Source organism: Alosa pseudoharengus, unplaced genomic scaffold, assembly GCF_046254945.1.
Source record: "Alosa pseudoharengus isolate Yale_2024_CS ecotype anadromous, Long Island Sound unplaced genomic scaffold, YU_APseudo_1.1 YU_APseudo_1.1_scf_20, whole genome shotgun sequence".
Lineage (NCBI taxonomy): Eukaryota > Metazoa > Chordata > Actinopteri > Clupeiformes > Clupeidae > Alosa > Alosa pseudoharengus.
Genome location: NW_027468664.1, coordinates 19,339,234 through 19,354,315, shown reverse-complemented (window position 1 = coordinate 19,354,315; position 15,082 = coordinate 19,339,234). Strand labels below are relative to the sequence as shown.

General features: G+C 44.3%; 1 protein-coding gene across 10 annotated transcripts in view; it reads right to left on the bottom strand.

Annotated features, from left to right (window-relative positions):
• osbpl8 (oxysterol binding protein-like 8) overlaps positions 1-15,082 on the bottom strand; it is a 93,457-nt gene that overhangs the window by 32,922 nt on the left and 45,453 nt on the right. For 7 of the 10 annotated variants that reach the window (XM_076296795.1, XM_076296793.1, XM_076296794.1 and 4 more), the window contains 2 exons: positions 11,934-11,970; positions 6,964-7,107 (listed from right to left, as the gene is read on the bottom strand). In XM_076296795.1, coding sequence (XP_076152910.1) covers positions 6,964-7,107; positions 11,934-11,970 — 181 coding nt within the window. Of the gene's footprint in view, positions 1-6,963; positions 7,108-9,585; positions 9,608-11,933; positions 11,971-15,082 lie in introns of those variants that run through there. The other 3 variants (XM_076296796.1, XM_076296798.1, XM_076296799.1) reach the window with 2 other exon arrangements.

The window sequence follows — 15,082 nt, the reverse complement described above, 5'->3', positions numbered from 1 at the left end:
GAGTGTGTTAGCTTTGTACATGTGTGTGTGTGTGTGTACAGTTCCGGTCAGGTCAGTCAGTGGCAGAGAAGGGCAACACTGGGTTAATCTGCTCCACACTGTTGATGTCGTGGTCGTCGTCTTACACAAGCGTCTCCTCCCAGTGCACTAAAAGCCTGTTCGTGTCTGAAGAAAAATCTCCCAGACGCACGCACACACACACACACACACACACACACACACACACACACACACACACACACACACACACACACACACACACACACACACACACACACACACACACTTAAGTCCTGCAAACAACAAATCAGCTCCACCTCGCTCCATCTCTCACTTTCCATCCGTCTCTTTCTCTGCCCCTCTCATTCTCTTCTTCGCCATCTCTCCCCCTCTCTGTCAATCTCTCTCTCTCTCTTCTCTCTCTCTCTCTCTCTCTCTCTCTCCCTTTCTCTTTTCATCGAGCTATCCGTCCCTGCCTTATGCAGCTGGGATCCCCTATTCACATGCTCCCCATTTTGCCGCATTGAGAGGGTGGTGGGGGAGCTTGTAAGAACTCAACTCAAAAAAAAAAAAAGCATGTAAGAACTCAAACATCTTTATGCTCAAAGGGTTTCAAACAAGTCCTACTTCAGACAAAGTCAACTTGTCGTATTGAGGAGGGGACAAAAAAAAGAAAGCGCTTGTAAGAACGTTCGTCAAACCTGCTTGTTTTCAGACGACTCTTGATGCTTCTCTAATGAGCATAATAACACTGGGGTGAGTGGGTGTGAGGCTTACTTACTCACATCCCCACAGTCCTTAAACAGCACTTGCTTAATTGCCAGTTTAGTCTCCTTCACGAATACAGCCCCCTTGTGTTCGACAACTGTGCAACAGCTGGTCCCTAACAATGGGCGCTAGACTTATTGGGACACGGGCCAAAACTGGTTTTGATTGATTTGGGCTGAGCAGTGGATTTGAATTTGTGGTGGAGGAAACATCTTTATCATCACGAGAATCTCTTGCGCTAGCACGAGGTAACTTACTGATGCCGACAGCATAGCTCAGGGATTCAGTGGCACCATCACTACATGAGCAGAACATAAATTAACGGTTTATCACTTCATACCTCAAGACTGCGTCCATTCCTCACCATTGCGTGCAAAAAGACAGCGGTCACCTGTACTGTGTAGCCTATGTATGAGTGTGTGCACTTAAAGAAGACTGACAGAAGCCATCTGGCATCCTAAGGGACTGCGCTAGTGTGACTTGGCGGGCCCTAGAACACTGAAGGAATCTGAGTCTGCCATGGCTAAACTGTCCAAAGACCACTCTGGCTTCACTTAATCAGCTGGCCCAATGCTACAAACGCAATTTGTGGATAGAGTGTGTCTCTGTATACAAAGTAAAAAAGTGCTGGTAGAGCTGAGTAACAACAAACCACTTTCCAACTGTGCAATGACTGTGTGCATCTGTAAACAAGCAAACAAATAGCCTATAAGATCAGTCTGTACCTTTAAAATAGCAAATAAATGCTAATCAAAAGCACTGAACCAAATGAAGCTTTGAAAATGAATCATCTGGCACAACCTAGACCTGTGTTGAGTTTATGCCACAGGTTATTTGATGAGTGTACGTATCCAGTTCCACCACAAAGGCCCTCGTTAACTCTCAAAACGCCCCGTGGCATGACTTTCTCACTTTCCTGTCTGTACACAACCTGACGACCTAGCAACAAGGCTCAGCAAGGATTAAGTTCAAAAGCCTTAGCGCCAGAGGCTGTGCTTTTAGCAGCTGATGCTAAACCCCGTGATCACTAGTTTCCCTTTCAACATAGATTACTGCACAGTAAAATGTGTGTGGGGTCTATAAGGACCACATCCGGTCAAAAGTCAGGATTAGGTAAATAATAATAACAATAAACAAAATAAGATTATGCGGTGATTTCCATTAGGAAACTCCCAGAAGGGTTTTCTTAACACACTTGAAGACCCACTGAATCAGGGATTAAGTCTCTGACAAAGAGGCTTTCTGATCCGAGACCTGAGAGGACACCAGTCTCCCCCAACCCCACACCTGCCTGTTTATTTTACCTTGTTTTGTCCTTGTAAGTAACATTAGCCTATGTCTAGCCTATGAACTTATACTGTGAGAGAGACGGTAGTATAGACATGCTAACACTGGAAGCTTGGACATCAGGATGGTGTTGCTACAGGAAGCACTGAAGAAATAAAGAAATTAAGAACTTGGGAAACCAACACAGGTGAGGTGGGGAGATGGGGGATCCAGATGCTACCAATAGGAGACTAACAGGTTGAGTTAGGGATGTGCTCTATGGAATCCAGCTACGCGGCAGTACTTGCCTGTCTTGAAGAATTTCAGTAAAGGCCCTACATTTGTCAATGCAGCCGGGTGTTTGTTTTCCAAAGCTTTGACTTACCACAGACACACAAATACACAGACAAACACAGGCAGACAGACACACACAAACACTATCTAAGTCCCATCTAAGCACGCAACGTCGCCTAGACTACTGTTCCGTGTGATGGGTAGGCACGCATATCCCCTGCCAAACGGCTGACATATCCTCCATGGCTTCTGCCTTCGCTCCCTGCAGACTTATTCCAGCGTCAGTGTGCAAACACACACACACAACAGTGCATCATCTTAATCAGCTAAAAGGGCACATCTCATTGGTCGAAGGCCAAAAAGGAAATGGGCAATCTTCGCCTGGATTGGTGGATACTTGCTCATGACTCTTCTCACCCTACATGACTGGGACATAATCCTCAAAGGCTAAGTCCAAATCCCTACCCTTCGCACGTCCCGTGTACTGTAGGTTTCTTTTTCTTATTTTCCCTCTCTCTTTCTCTCTCTCTCTCTCTCTCTCTCTCAGGACGAAAGAAAAGAAAAGCAACTTGGGCCGCTTTAAGTGAGAACACTTTGCAGATGTACACTCACTGACGCAATTGTCTCATCAATCAAGGCAGGCTCCACTTTGGGGCCTACCATTGGCAGAGTCCACCATTAAGAGCGCAGACGGACAAGCAGGAGGCACGAACAGAGCCTCGCTGAGCCCAACAGCAGAGGCTGCAAACAGCAGCTGGTCCATTTAAAAGATTGATCCTCTTCCGCTCCCCCATGTTCTTGGTGTGAGGGCAAGCGCAGGTTAGCGGTATCGAATGTCATTTAGCCGAGCAATTCGCTCTTTATCGAGTGTACGTGTGGGTAACAGAGCGGGCTCGGGTACAAAGCATCCGCTGTGCACCCAGAGGCCAATGGGGAAGAGCATTTATCATAAAAGGTAGCCCTATAGGGTGTGTGGTGACTGATCGATTCCCATCACCACCCTCCACTCCAGATAAGAGTTATAAAGGACAGCTCAGAGCTGCAGAGGTTGCTATGGAGACAGTGTTCAGAGTTGCGGAGGCCTCAGACGTAGAGGCACTTTTCATCCAGCAGGGTTTTTTGATGTCTGTGTTTGTGTGTGTGTGTGTGTGTGTGTGTGTGTGTGTGTGTGTGTGTGTGTGTGTGTGTGTGTGTGTGTGTATGTTTGTGTGTGTGCGCATACATGTGTGTGTGAGTGAAGACAGCCATTCATAGTACACCACTATCCTATTTAACGCAGATGTGTGGGAGGGATGTGCTTGCATTTGAACATCACAAGTAAACACTACAGACAAGCCCCACAGCTATTCTGATTGAGAACCAAAATAATACTCATGTCCCCCTCACCCACACTTAAACACACAAACACATAATCTGCACAACCTGTCACACCTACGGCCCAATATCAGTGCTAACAACAACAAAGGATGCTTCAAACAGAATATGAGGATTTTCATCTCTAGATAAGTATTGGGAGTGCTGGGACAGTTCTAAATAGACAGTTCTAAATAGAGCCAAAACCTCGCCAGAATCAACTCGAAAAAATACGACAGAGAATATCGACCATGAGGATATGCATCACAGTTCTGAGGGCCACTGTAAGACAATCCACACCTGTATTTGACATCAATTAAAGGCACACTACGCAAGATTTTCACCTTTATGAAGCCAATTTGATGGTAAACGAACTTGTAATAGGTGAATCGTTCACCTAGCATAGCTATACAGCATAGACGTAGCAAGTCCCTACCTAGAAAACCAGCCAGACAACTTCCAAGAGTGGCGCCCAACCAAAACTCGTTAGAATCTGAAACATTACCTTGTCAGTAGATATAGCTCTTTGGAGATAGTTGTTAATCCTTCACCTCCACAACAAAAGCATTTGCATTGCATACAGGGGGGATAAGTCGCGATAAGTTTGCTATTTACAATAGCAGAGTAACATATAAATACATTGCGACTCTAGAGGGAGCTCTAAACTCGCCAAAAATACCCAAACCTGCATAAACTATGCAAGTCTGGTTATTCCTTCGCTGTTTCTGGGTTTTCGCCTGATTTTGGCTAGTATTTTTCACGACATAGCTCCCCCTGCAGCTTCGGTAGCAAGTGACTGCTACACTAAACCCCCACTAGCTAGCGAGCTAGCCATCAAGAAACCAAGCTAAACACATACAGGGCTCACAATAAAACGGTCGAGCAAACACATTGTTCAAGAGACTATCAAACCACATTACAAAAACGAAGTTCACCCAAGGGTAGGCTACTTACAATTTCAGCAGCAACAAAGCCAAGTCGGAGTCCGTTTTGCAGTCTTCTTAGAAACTACAATCTTACTACATTTTCGAGGCCTTCCGCCGAGTCACATCCGGATTTCTTCGGTCCGAGACCAGAAAGTTGCATATTCGGTTTTTCCACGGAGAAACACTAGGGGGAGACGAAGCACCCACCAAACGACCCAAAAAGTGTTGTAGAACCATCAGAACGACCTGCATAATTAAGGTAATTTTTGCTAAAATTGTTGCATAGGGCCTCTTTAAGGTGGATACGAAGCTAAGTAAACCAACAGCATTTCTTCATTCCTCCCCCAATGTGGTCAAATGAAAACAGTCAGCAGGGAGCTCAGAGGTGAATTGACCCATTCATTGACTAATTATCCGCACTGCCGTACATCACTCTGGCTTTAACATTGGTTAAGACCTATGGATGCTTTTGGCCCATATGATTCAGTTATCCACTTGTTTAAGGACACTTCATCATCATCCCACAGGGCTTAAAGTAAGGAAAATATCCCTGCCTGAAGTAATCAGTCATTTTTGAAGTCAGTACATGCATTATTCATATTCAAATCTTAATACAGCCTGACACACGCCTGAAATCAGGCAGAGTGCCTGAGAGCCTTGATCCCAGCATGAGGAACAGTACTGGTGCATGGTCTCGCACTGACGTCAGGCTTAAGGGGATAGTCAGTTAGGTGTCTGGAGCCCCAAAGGTAGGGATGGAGGTGAGGCAGGGGCAAGGTGATGGGCCGAGAGGACTGTCGCCCCGGCTAAGTGGATAAGCTCGATGAGAGGCAAGGGGACAAGAGCAGTGCACAGCTCACCTTCTGTGTCAATGCACTTGGAATGGAGCGGCCAATATTGTCTTACAGGAGCCTGGACGCTGGATGTATCTGGAGAAACTGTAGAGGACGGCCAAACATTTGAAAGGTTTTTTTTTTTTTTTAAATAGGAAAGAGAAATATGGTATTCAGTGGTGCTAGTACTGTACCATCCAAGGCTGATTGATAATGAACAGTGACAACTTCCAACATATCTCAACACTTCTTCACCACCTTCTCCCATTGACATTCAACTAAGAACAAATATTATGGACACATAGTGTTTGATGTTGAGAACACTCACTTATGCTGGCCAGAAACAGAACAGGAAAAATTCAACTGTCTGCAAGAGTTAGATACAATTTTACACTGGGAACACACACACACACACACACACACACACACACACACACCCACACACAGACACACACACACACAATCAGAATGCGTCAAACAGATGAAGCCTCCCTGCATACACTCAGCTACCAATCAGATCCTGACGGAATGGAGGCTGACAATCATCATCAGTGAACTGCAGTTCAGAATGCAGCACCGCTGTAGTCTCAGCTAAGCAGCGCCCTCTAGTGGTCAGTATTGAAAAATGCACAAAAAGACAGTAGGACTGTGTAGGGCAGTCCGGCTATGTGAAACAGACATTACATCACTGCCCCATACTGGTCAAGGTGACCACTTCCATTGGTATAGTGCGACTTTAAACATGACACAGGATGCAACACTTTGAGTTACATCCTGTGTATGACACAGGCACTGTAAATAAAGCTTTGTGGTTATTATTATTAAAAATAATACTACAGCAATCATAAGTGCTTTGACCAGCCATTTCAAAACAAGAGATGCATCTCTCCCAGCTAACATTCAGTCCAAGACATAAAACTAGGACTCTTAAGAAATTACACAAAAGGTTTAACACAGTAGTCAGTGATGAAGGGCCGAAAACACCTGTCTTTGAATAGAGGTGTAACGCTGTATGTCACTTGTCATCATGCAGTCTCATGGTGATGTATACCTTGGTATGGATTTTTGGCATATGGCAAGTTGTCAGCATTGATGGACACTGATACTTTTTCCTAAATGATGTGTTGACCAAGCAATGCCTCTCTCAAGATATGTTTTTTTATGAAAACCAAACCAAAATACTTCAGCTTTTGAAGGGCACAATCACAATGCTGTGAAGCTTTGCATTAATCAGTTCTGAAGAGCTCCCATCTTCAATGCTGGAGGAGACACAGAATGCTCCCCACGATAACACAAGATGCTTGCACACCAAAGGAAACCCACTTTGCATGTCATGTTGTGTATGGCAAACAAGGACAGAGATGTTTTCATGAACAGCACTTGCTTACCAAATTAGTGCCTTCACTTAACAAATGCACAATCAAAGTCCACCACCATAGATCTAATCGCCCCAGACTGGACCACACAGTCTGGCCCATGATCAGTCTTTCACCGGTGTGTCAGATAAGCAAAAGAACTCTTACCATGGCTGTAGCTGACCCCAGGACTGAGGGAGGGGCTTGTGAGCAGGTCTCGATTGGGCGTGTGAAGGCCCGCCTCCTTTCCTTGGCGCTGACTCATCCTCCCCGGGGTCAAAAGGGCCGCATCATCACCAGGCATTAAGGCAGCTGTAGATACAGTAGACAACAGAGAAAGAAACAGTCACTAAAAATGCTTTTCCCAATGTCAACTGTGTCACCGTATAGAAAACACCCAACAAATACAAATACGATGAGACAGAATCATTAAGGAAAAGGAGCCACTGAAACATGATGGAGTCTATGTTCAGTGAGAGGTGCTTGGGTGGCTTTCTAGAACAATCTCTTGGTAGAGGCTGATTACTGCACTCAGCACACCCTCTGGTGGCGCAGAGGGGCAATGTCCAGTGCAGTGCCTGGCCACAGAGAGTGTGTGTCTCAATGGAACAAAGGCTTAAAAGTTCACAACACAATTTGCAGTGGACATCACAGCCCGGATCAGATTATCTCTTCAAACACCCCCCCCCCCTCTCTCTCTGGTCAACATGTGTTGTCAGACAGCAGATTGGAGATATGCTACAGTACATCTGTGTCACTGTATTAAATGTACGCATTACGCATTTGTGCGCGCGCACACGCGCACACACACACACACACACACACACACACACACACACACACACACACACACACACACACACACACACACACACACACACACACACACACACACACACACACACACACACACACACACAAAATAATCCAACCATGACAGCTATGACAGAATCTGCACAGGAAATAAAACAAACAAATGCTTCTGAAGTGACTGTGTGTGTGTGTGTGTGTGTGTGTGTGTGTGTGTGTGTGTGTGTGTGTGTGTGTGTGTGTGTGAGAAAGGGAGAGGAATAGAGAAGGAGGGGGGTGGTACTGCAGTCAATCACCTGTCTGAATGCCCAGCAGGGATTTAACAATAGGCCATATTTATACTGCAGTCTGCACACACGGTACCTGGAAATAAAAGGCCGCGGGCTGTACACTAACCTAAAACCTCACATACAACTAGATGTAATGTCAGATTTTCATCATCAAACCAAAGACACAAGAGCAAGCTGATTAGAGTGACGCACATGTGGCGGTGATAGCTGCGCTGTTCACAAGGCTGTGTGTTCACAAGCGTTCTGGCACACTCTAGCTCAGCGTTCTAGTTCACACCACACCACACCACCTGCAAAACACCTTCTTTCCCAACACTGTGAAAACGGCATGTGGTGGTGACAAGAGATTGTCTTTGGGATGAGGAGGACATTTCAGGGATGGTTCGCCCGACTAAACAAATCACATCCCAGAAAGCCTGTTTCAAATCTGTGCAACATCAGGCTAACACTGGCACAGACTAATGGATAGCAATCCTTAAGACAGCGAGTCAGAGAGCAAACTCAAGCCAACTGCTCCTCTGGAGACGACCTGCATCATATTTCTAACCAAATTATGCCATCAGTGGTTTACTCTGGCTTCAGACAGAGGTCAAAAGGTCAGTGAAACAAAAAACACAAACAACAGTTTAGCAGTTACAGTCTAGATTAACTGAACGGGGATTTCCTGTAATCTCCCTGGGTAAGAGTAAGAGCGTGGTGTTAGAAATCCCCCCTACAGGATAATAGGGCTTTTCCGGAGGAGTGGAGGAACTATTTCAGGAATTCAGTAACTGCAGAACTATTTCAGGAACTGCGGAACTTCCAGCACTGAGCCTGATTTATGCTTTGACTAATATGTTGAACAATTATAGCTAACAGACCTATTGAACATCCTAAATTTCTCCACACTTCAGTGGAAAATGGCCTCGGGTACTGGCTACTAAAGGGGTCCATACAGCAAGCCCTCTACAGGACCTCATGACTGCAGTCACACTCATTCAATCAGCTCATGCCCCTCTCAATACGTCCTTTTAGGAATCAGTCTCTGTGTGTGTGTGTGTGTGTGTGTGTGTGTGTGTGTGTGTGTGCCAGCCTGCTTGTCTATGACCGTATATAAGAGAGAGTGTTTGTATCAATTTGGAGAGAGTAAGAGTGAGTGGTGTGTTTGTGGAAGTGAGTTTGCGCTGCATGAGGGAGAGTGAGGGAAACAGAACTCATTCTTGAAATTTAATGAGACCTACATGTACACAGAAAACAGGAAACTCTTCTAATACTAACAAGCAGAAAAAAAACCTCAAAAGCACATTTGACACTTGCTGGCTCACCAACTTCTCTATTTTTGCAATATAATTGACAATGTGCTGCTGTGAAAGCTTGTTTTAAATGTTCACGAGGTTATCCAACCTGTACCACAGAACTGTAGTACATGACCTGAGTGGCTAGCAGGAATGACAAGTGTGTGTACTTGTCTTTTATCACACGATACCATCAAAATTAATCTGAACAGAATACAGGATGTTAGCTGTCAACAAACATGTTTCAAAACATGGACAACTGTCATACTATCACTTTATATTGTAACAGCCTAGAACATTATGAAACTGAAAAGGTAATGTAACAGATAACGATTTCAGAAAATACATTTTTGAATACATGTGAGAAACATTTTGATAGGCTACAACCCCATAAAAAAGAAGTTTGAAACCAAGACCTGTCCTGTGTCCTTAATCTCTTCAATGTGGTTCATTTGTGATACAGTACGACCAGTGCAGCTTGTTCACCGATTCAGATGGCTGTTTGCGCTGAGCATTTGAGAAACGCAAAAGGATGTGGGCGGTTTGTCTCACTTCCTCTTAGACCTGAGCTGTGTGTGTGTGTGTGTGTGTGTGTGTGTGTGTGTGTATCTGCATGTCATGCAGCGGTGAGTTAGGGCTTCAAGAGAGCACATGGCTTCCCCACTGTGACCCTGACCTGTCCAGTCACAGGATATATATATAGGCACAAAAACTCCCCTTCCCACCTCTGCAATCACCTCACATCCTCAAACACACCCAGCCACTCACTTGCACACGACACACACACGCACGCACGCACGCACGCACGCACGCACGCACACACGCACACACAGTCCCGGCCGTCCCGCTACACAAGATGCAATATGTCCCCCAAAAAAAACTGTGGACATGGCTACAAAAGCTTAGCCTCCAAGCATTTAGGCATTCATGACCCCATTTGAGCAAACAAATACAGCACAAACACGAAGCTGAACATTCTTGAGAATTTTACCATGGCAGTCTCACCGATAATAAGATAATGAAATATTTTTAAGTTCGCAACAATATAAGAATGTCAGCAATGTCTTACTAGCCTGCTTTTCATTAAGACCAATGTCAACACTGAATCTTTAATCTATTAGCATAACACCGCTGTTTCCCTTGCCTATAATGTCTCATTGTCTCCAAATACACTGCAGTCATAAATGGTAAGCCTGTGCTTCTTGCGACTGGAGTCATTCAGCCAATCATCTTTTAGTTAAGTGCTATTGCTTAAATACTGATATTAGTCTGCAGGCAATCTCTGACCAATTTGTCAAAACTAATTAGCCTAATGTGGTCGAAGAGCCAAATTCATTGTTCTAATTAAGAGAGTCAGGGTTTTTCTATTCGTTTAGGCACCACATCTCCCCTTAGTGCTTTGGTGATATGGACAATTTGACTACGCCAAAACACGTTCGCCATGATCCCGTGCAGTAGTCTTGAATTCAACTTTACAAATAAACAAAAAGTAGAATTTTTCCAGCTATCTCCAATAGCATCTCCTTCTTCATCATGCATGTGAACGAAGCAGAAGACTTGTAAAGATATCAGTCAAGAACTATCACACACACATACTTGAGCTGAGAGGTAAGCTTACTGCATTTGCTGTTGCTCCAAGTGAATTGACTAGCTGCAGTTACTATATATTGCACAAAACGGAAGTCTTTGCACTCATGGCGTTTCACTTTTAGTCATGATTTTCATCTTTTTGTCATAACAGTGCAGTAGCAATCTAGAATATTTCATTTAAAAAGTATAAAATTCATTCATTTGGGCTAAATTAGCAATCTTGGTCGTCTTGCTAAGGTCACATTAGGCTGTTAAAAAGAGAGTGTTCATGAAGTGGATCAAAATGCTACACAATCTACTGTAAGCAAATAGGCCAGAACTATCTTGTCTAAATCTTGACTGTCTAAATGTCAGTCGGTAGACTTACTAAGCGAGCATGGCATGTTTCCATTCAGATAATTTACATATTCTGTGGGTAATTAATGAAAATGTGCGTATCTGCGAGTAAAAAATGTGCGTATCTGCGAGTAAAAAATGTGCGTATCTGCGTGGGTTTCCATCCACTGTGCTACGCGAGTTAAAATACATTACATTCTCCTAGGAAATAGTTCTGATCAGCTGTGGGCTCAAAACGCAAGGTTGTCAGGGTAACATTAACGGAATAAATTGTTTCTGATCCAAAAAAATGTATGCACTCAAATACATGCTGATGGAAAAAGCTAAAAAAAAGTATAGTATGAACTTTCTGAAATATATAGGCCTATAACAGTTTTAGAAACTGCAAGCACATAGGCCACAAATGTACAAATGAGACCGTAGCCTAAGTGAGATTGTAGGGACTTTGCTAATGGCCCTAACCTATTCTAAAATCACTGTAACGTTAAACCTCCTTGGGCTTATTACACACTTAAAAGATTTCATTGACTGACACCATTCAGTTGTCCCATGCCCTCTTCCAACTGTCAAAGACAACCTCTTATGCCACATTTTGCACACACACACACACACACACCACACAACACACACACACAAAAGTGTTTGAAGAGGCTGCCCACAGATAGCTCTGAAAAAGTGCCCTTTCAGCTGAGGACATACTTGTCTGTCTCTCTCTCTCTACATAAACAAGTATGCGTACACACACATAAACATAGACACACAGACACACAAAAACACACAGACACAGACACACAAAGACACACAGACACAGACACACACACAAAGATCGGCACCTTACCTGAGCAGCCAGGGGGTTCTTTGATCTCTGCATGATGCTAGAGGAGGGTGGACAGGTGCACACACACACACACACACAGACAAACGGACACACACACAAAGGTCAAAGTGGACACAGAGACACACAGAGACACACACACACACACACACACACACACACACACACACACACACACACAGAAGTTGATTGGTGGGTGGGTGGGTTGGTTGGTTGGTTGGTTGGTGGAGTCATTGTGGTGGTGGTGGCGGTGGCAGCAGACAACAAGCAAGAGGAGGACAGGACAAAAGAAAAGACAAAAGGAAGACAAAAAAAGAACAGAAGCATTAGTCAAACAAACAACAACAATAATAAAGCACAACAATAAAAAAAAAGACAAACATAAATAAGGTAACAAAAAATAACAGCAGCAACAAAACAAGAAAGGCCTGGCAGTGCCACACCACAGCGCGGTGGGCACAGAGGGGCAGTCTTATGCTGCCATGCTACACAAAACAGGAGGAGGATGGGATAAACATGGCAGACAGACAACAAATCAACAACAACAACAACAACAACAACAACATCAGGCACACCAGCCAGTTCTCCCCGACCGTCGCCTGCTCCGGACAGCCGGATTAAATGAGATTAACAGGTGCACTGGGAAGGGGTGGGGGGGGGGTGAAGGTGAGGTGGAGCTACCTACAGGGATTTGCTAGTGTGGTCGACAGAGAGAGAGAGAGAGAGATGAAGAGAGCGAGAGAAAGAGAGCGTAACAGTGAAGGACATGATGAAAGAAAAAGGGAGTCTACCTGACCCAAAACATTTTGTGAGTGAGTGTCTGTGTGCATTTATGAGAGAAAGCCCTGATTACGAGAGAGGTAAAGAGACAGTAACATAAGGGGAAGCATGTCTCCCTACTGAAGCTGACTTGAGCATAGCTCTGACAGGCTGAGACACCTGCCCATCATGAGACTTCTCAGAGAGCCGCATTGGCTATTGCACCTTTCACCTTTTAAGTCCCTCCCCCTTGTTTTATTCCCTATATGCCCTGTGCACACACAGACCCCATGAGAGAAAGCTGATTACAGGGAGGTCGTGCGGGTTATCGTTTGATTAATAAAGCTTTACAAACGCCAGAACTAGATTGGCTTTTCAATTTAATTAAACCTGACAGGCAGCTCGGCTTGCTGCCTCACATTAGGCTACGCGACACTCCCGTTGAAATTTTTTGGCTTCACACTGTGTATGAAAGCAGCTGTTCTCAAAATAGCAACACCAGTTCAGCATAATGGGCTTAAAGCAATATCAAAGAGCTGCATTCGCTCGGATCTAAGACCCAGGCTTTTTTTAGTAATGCTTTGCTATAGGAGAGAAAGCCTTGCATCCTACCCATAAACCTCCCGGGCAGCAACTACAAAAAGAAAAAATATGAAGACTTGAGGCTACTGGATAAATGCACAATGAATTTGTACAGAGAAAAATGCAACGTAGGCAAGTCGCAAAATCAGTCAAAGTGATGAAACAAGCCCTTCTGTTTAATGCTGCAATAGCAGCAATCATTCTAAGTGGAGTCAACGAAAACAACAACAAACAAAGTAAGAGTCCCATCAATATTCCAGCAGCTTCTGCTCTCCAGCGCCTTCTCATTTTGTGAAAGTGTACCGCCACTTGATCCCTGCCTCTCTCTCTCGCCGTCTTTCTTCCAAAGCAGGACGCACTTGCTTGATTGATCTGTGAGCCATCTTCAGTTATCAGCGCTCAGTTCTGCTACACCACTCTAGCCTCCGCCAACCTCCCCAGGAGCGGCCAAAGGCCCAAAACCCTCCTGGACCACACAGAGACCGACTGAGAACCCCCCACCCCACATGAGAAAACATGGCAGATGGGCTTCTCAGGGTTCCCATTCTAAGTCACATGTCAAATTCCCTGACTTTTCCCAGACTTTCACTAATAGTTGAGTTACCATGACCTGTCATGAAGAAAAGCGTTACCATGACCTGTCATGAATGCAAAGTTAATGAACTTAAAGTTTGCACTGCTTATAATTATGATCACATCCCTGTTGGACTAATGCACCCATACATATCTTGCCTGAAGTGATTGCATCTTGTTGATGAGCAAAATGGGGATAAAAGTGTGCAAAAAAAATAGGCTAACGATAATAACCATGTGATACATTAAATGTGTGAAATGATCAAATAAAGACTAACACTGCAAGGAAAATATTGCTTTTGACAAATGCCTTGATAAATTCTAACATGCTACACTCAAAATTGCCTGATATCCCAAGCGTGGGAACCCTGGCTTCTGGACGAGCGTCTGTAAGCGAGGCAGGGGCTGGAGCATTCGGGAGCATCTTCAGCATCCGGGAGGGAACATACGCAATTTTCCGCTGAGATAATGTTCAGATGAATAGATCGCCGGCCCAGATTAAAAGCCGAGAGAGAGAGATGGAGGGAGTGCAAGCGAGACACACACATACACACAGAGACACACACACACACAGAGACGAAGAGATTGCTCACGGGTAATTATGGTAATCACACAGAGACCTTGGAATGTCATTGTGAGATTTCTGACATTTACAGAAGTAGCCTGCGTCTCTGACAGAATATACTAACAATTAATGGGAATGAGAAACCAGACTAAAATGTCATTTGGCCTAATGTTACAGTCATTTCCTGTGTATTAGGAACTGCAGGACAGTGTTTTATGCCAGTTAAAAAACCAAAACCATATTAGTACCATATTAACTGTCCCCGTGTATTCACCTCATAGCTGAAGTAATTTTGCAAAGTCAATGTATAAACCAATAGTTGAGAAATTACGGTTAAATGTAATTATGTAACAGACTTTGGAATGAGACATCCTTCCAATAACTGGAATCAATATAAACGTACATCTTTAAACAGGCCTATAACAAATCCAACTGACACGTAAAAGACAGATAAAGTTTGTTCTCCATAACATCTCTGATATCTCAAAAACCTTCTCAACCTTGCAACCAAAGACTTTTTTAAAAAAGAAAACACTGGCAGCACAATATCTCTCTTCTGCCATCAGACTCTGTCCCTTCTTTTTCTTCTCTTCTCTGCTCCGCTGACGCTGAGGGATCCCACTCAGTATTCTCCCCATCGCCCCCCGTGCCAACCGCCATTCGTTCACGCAAG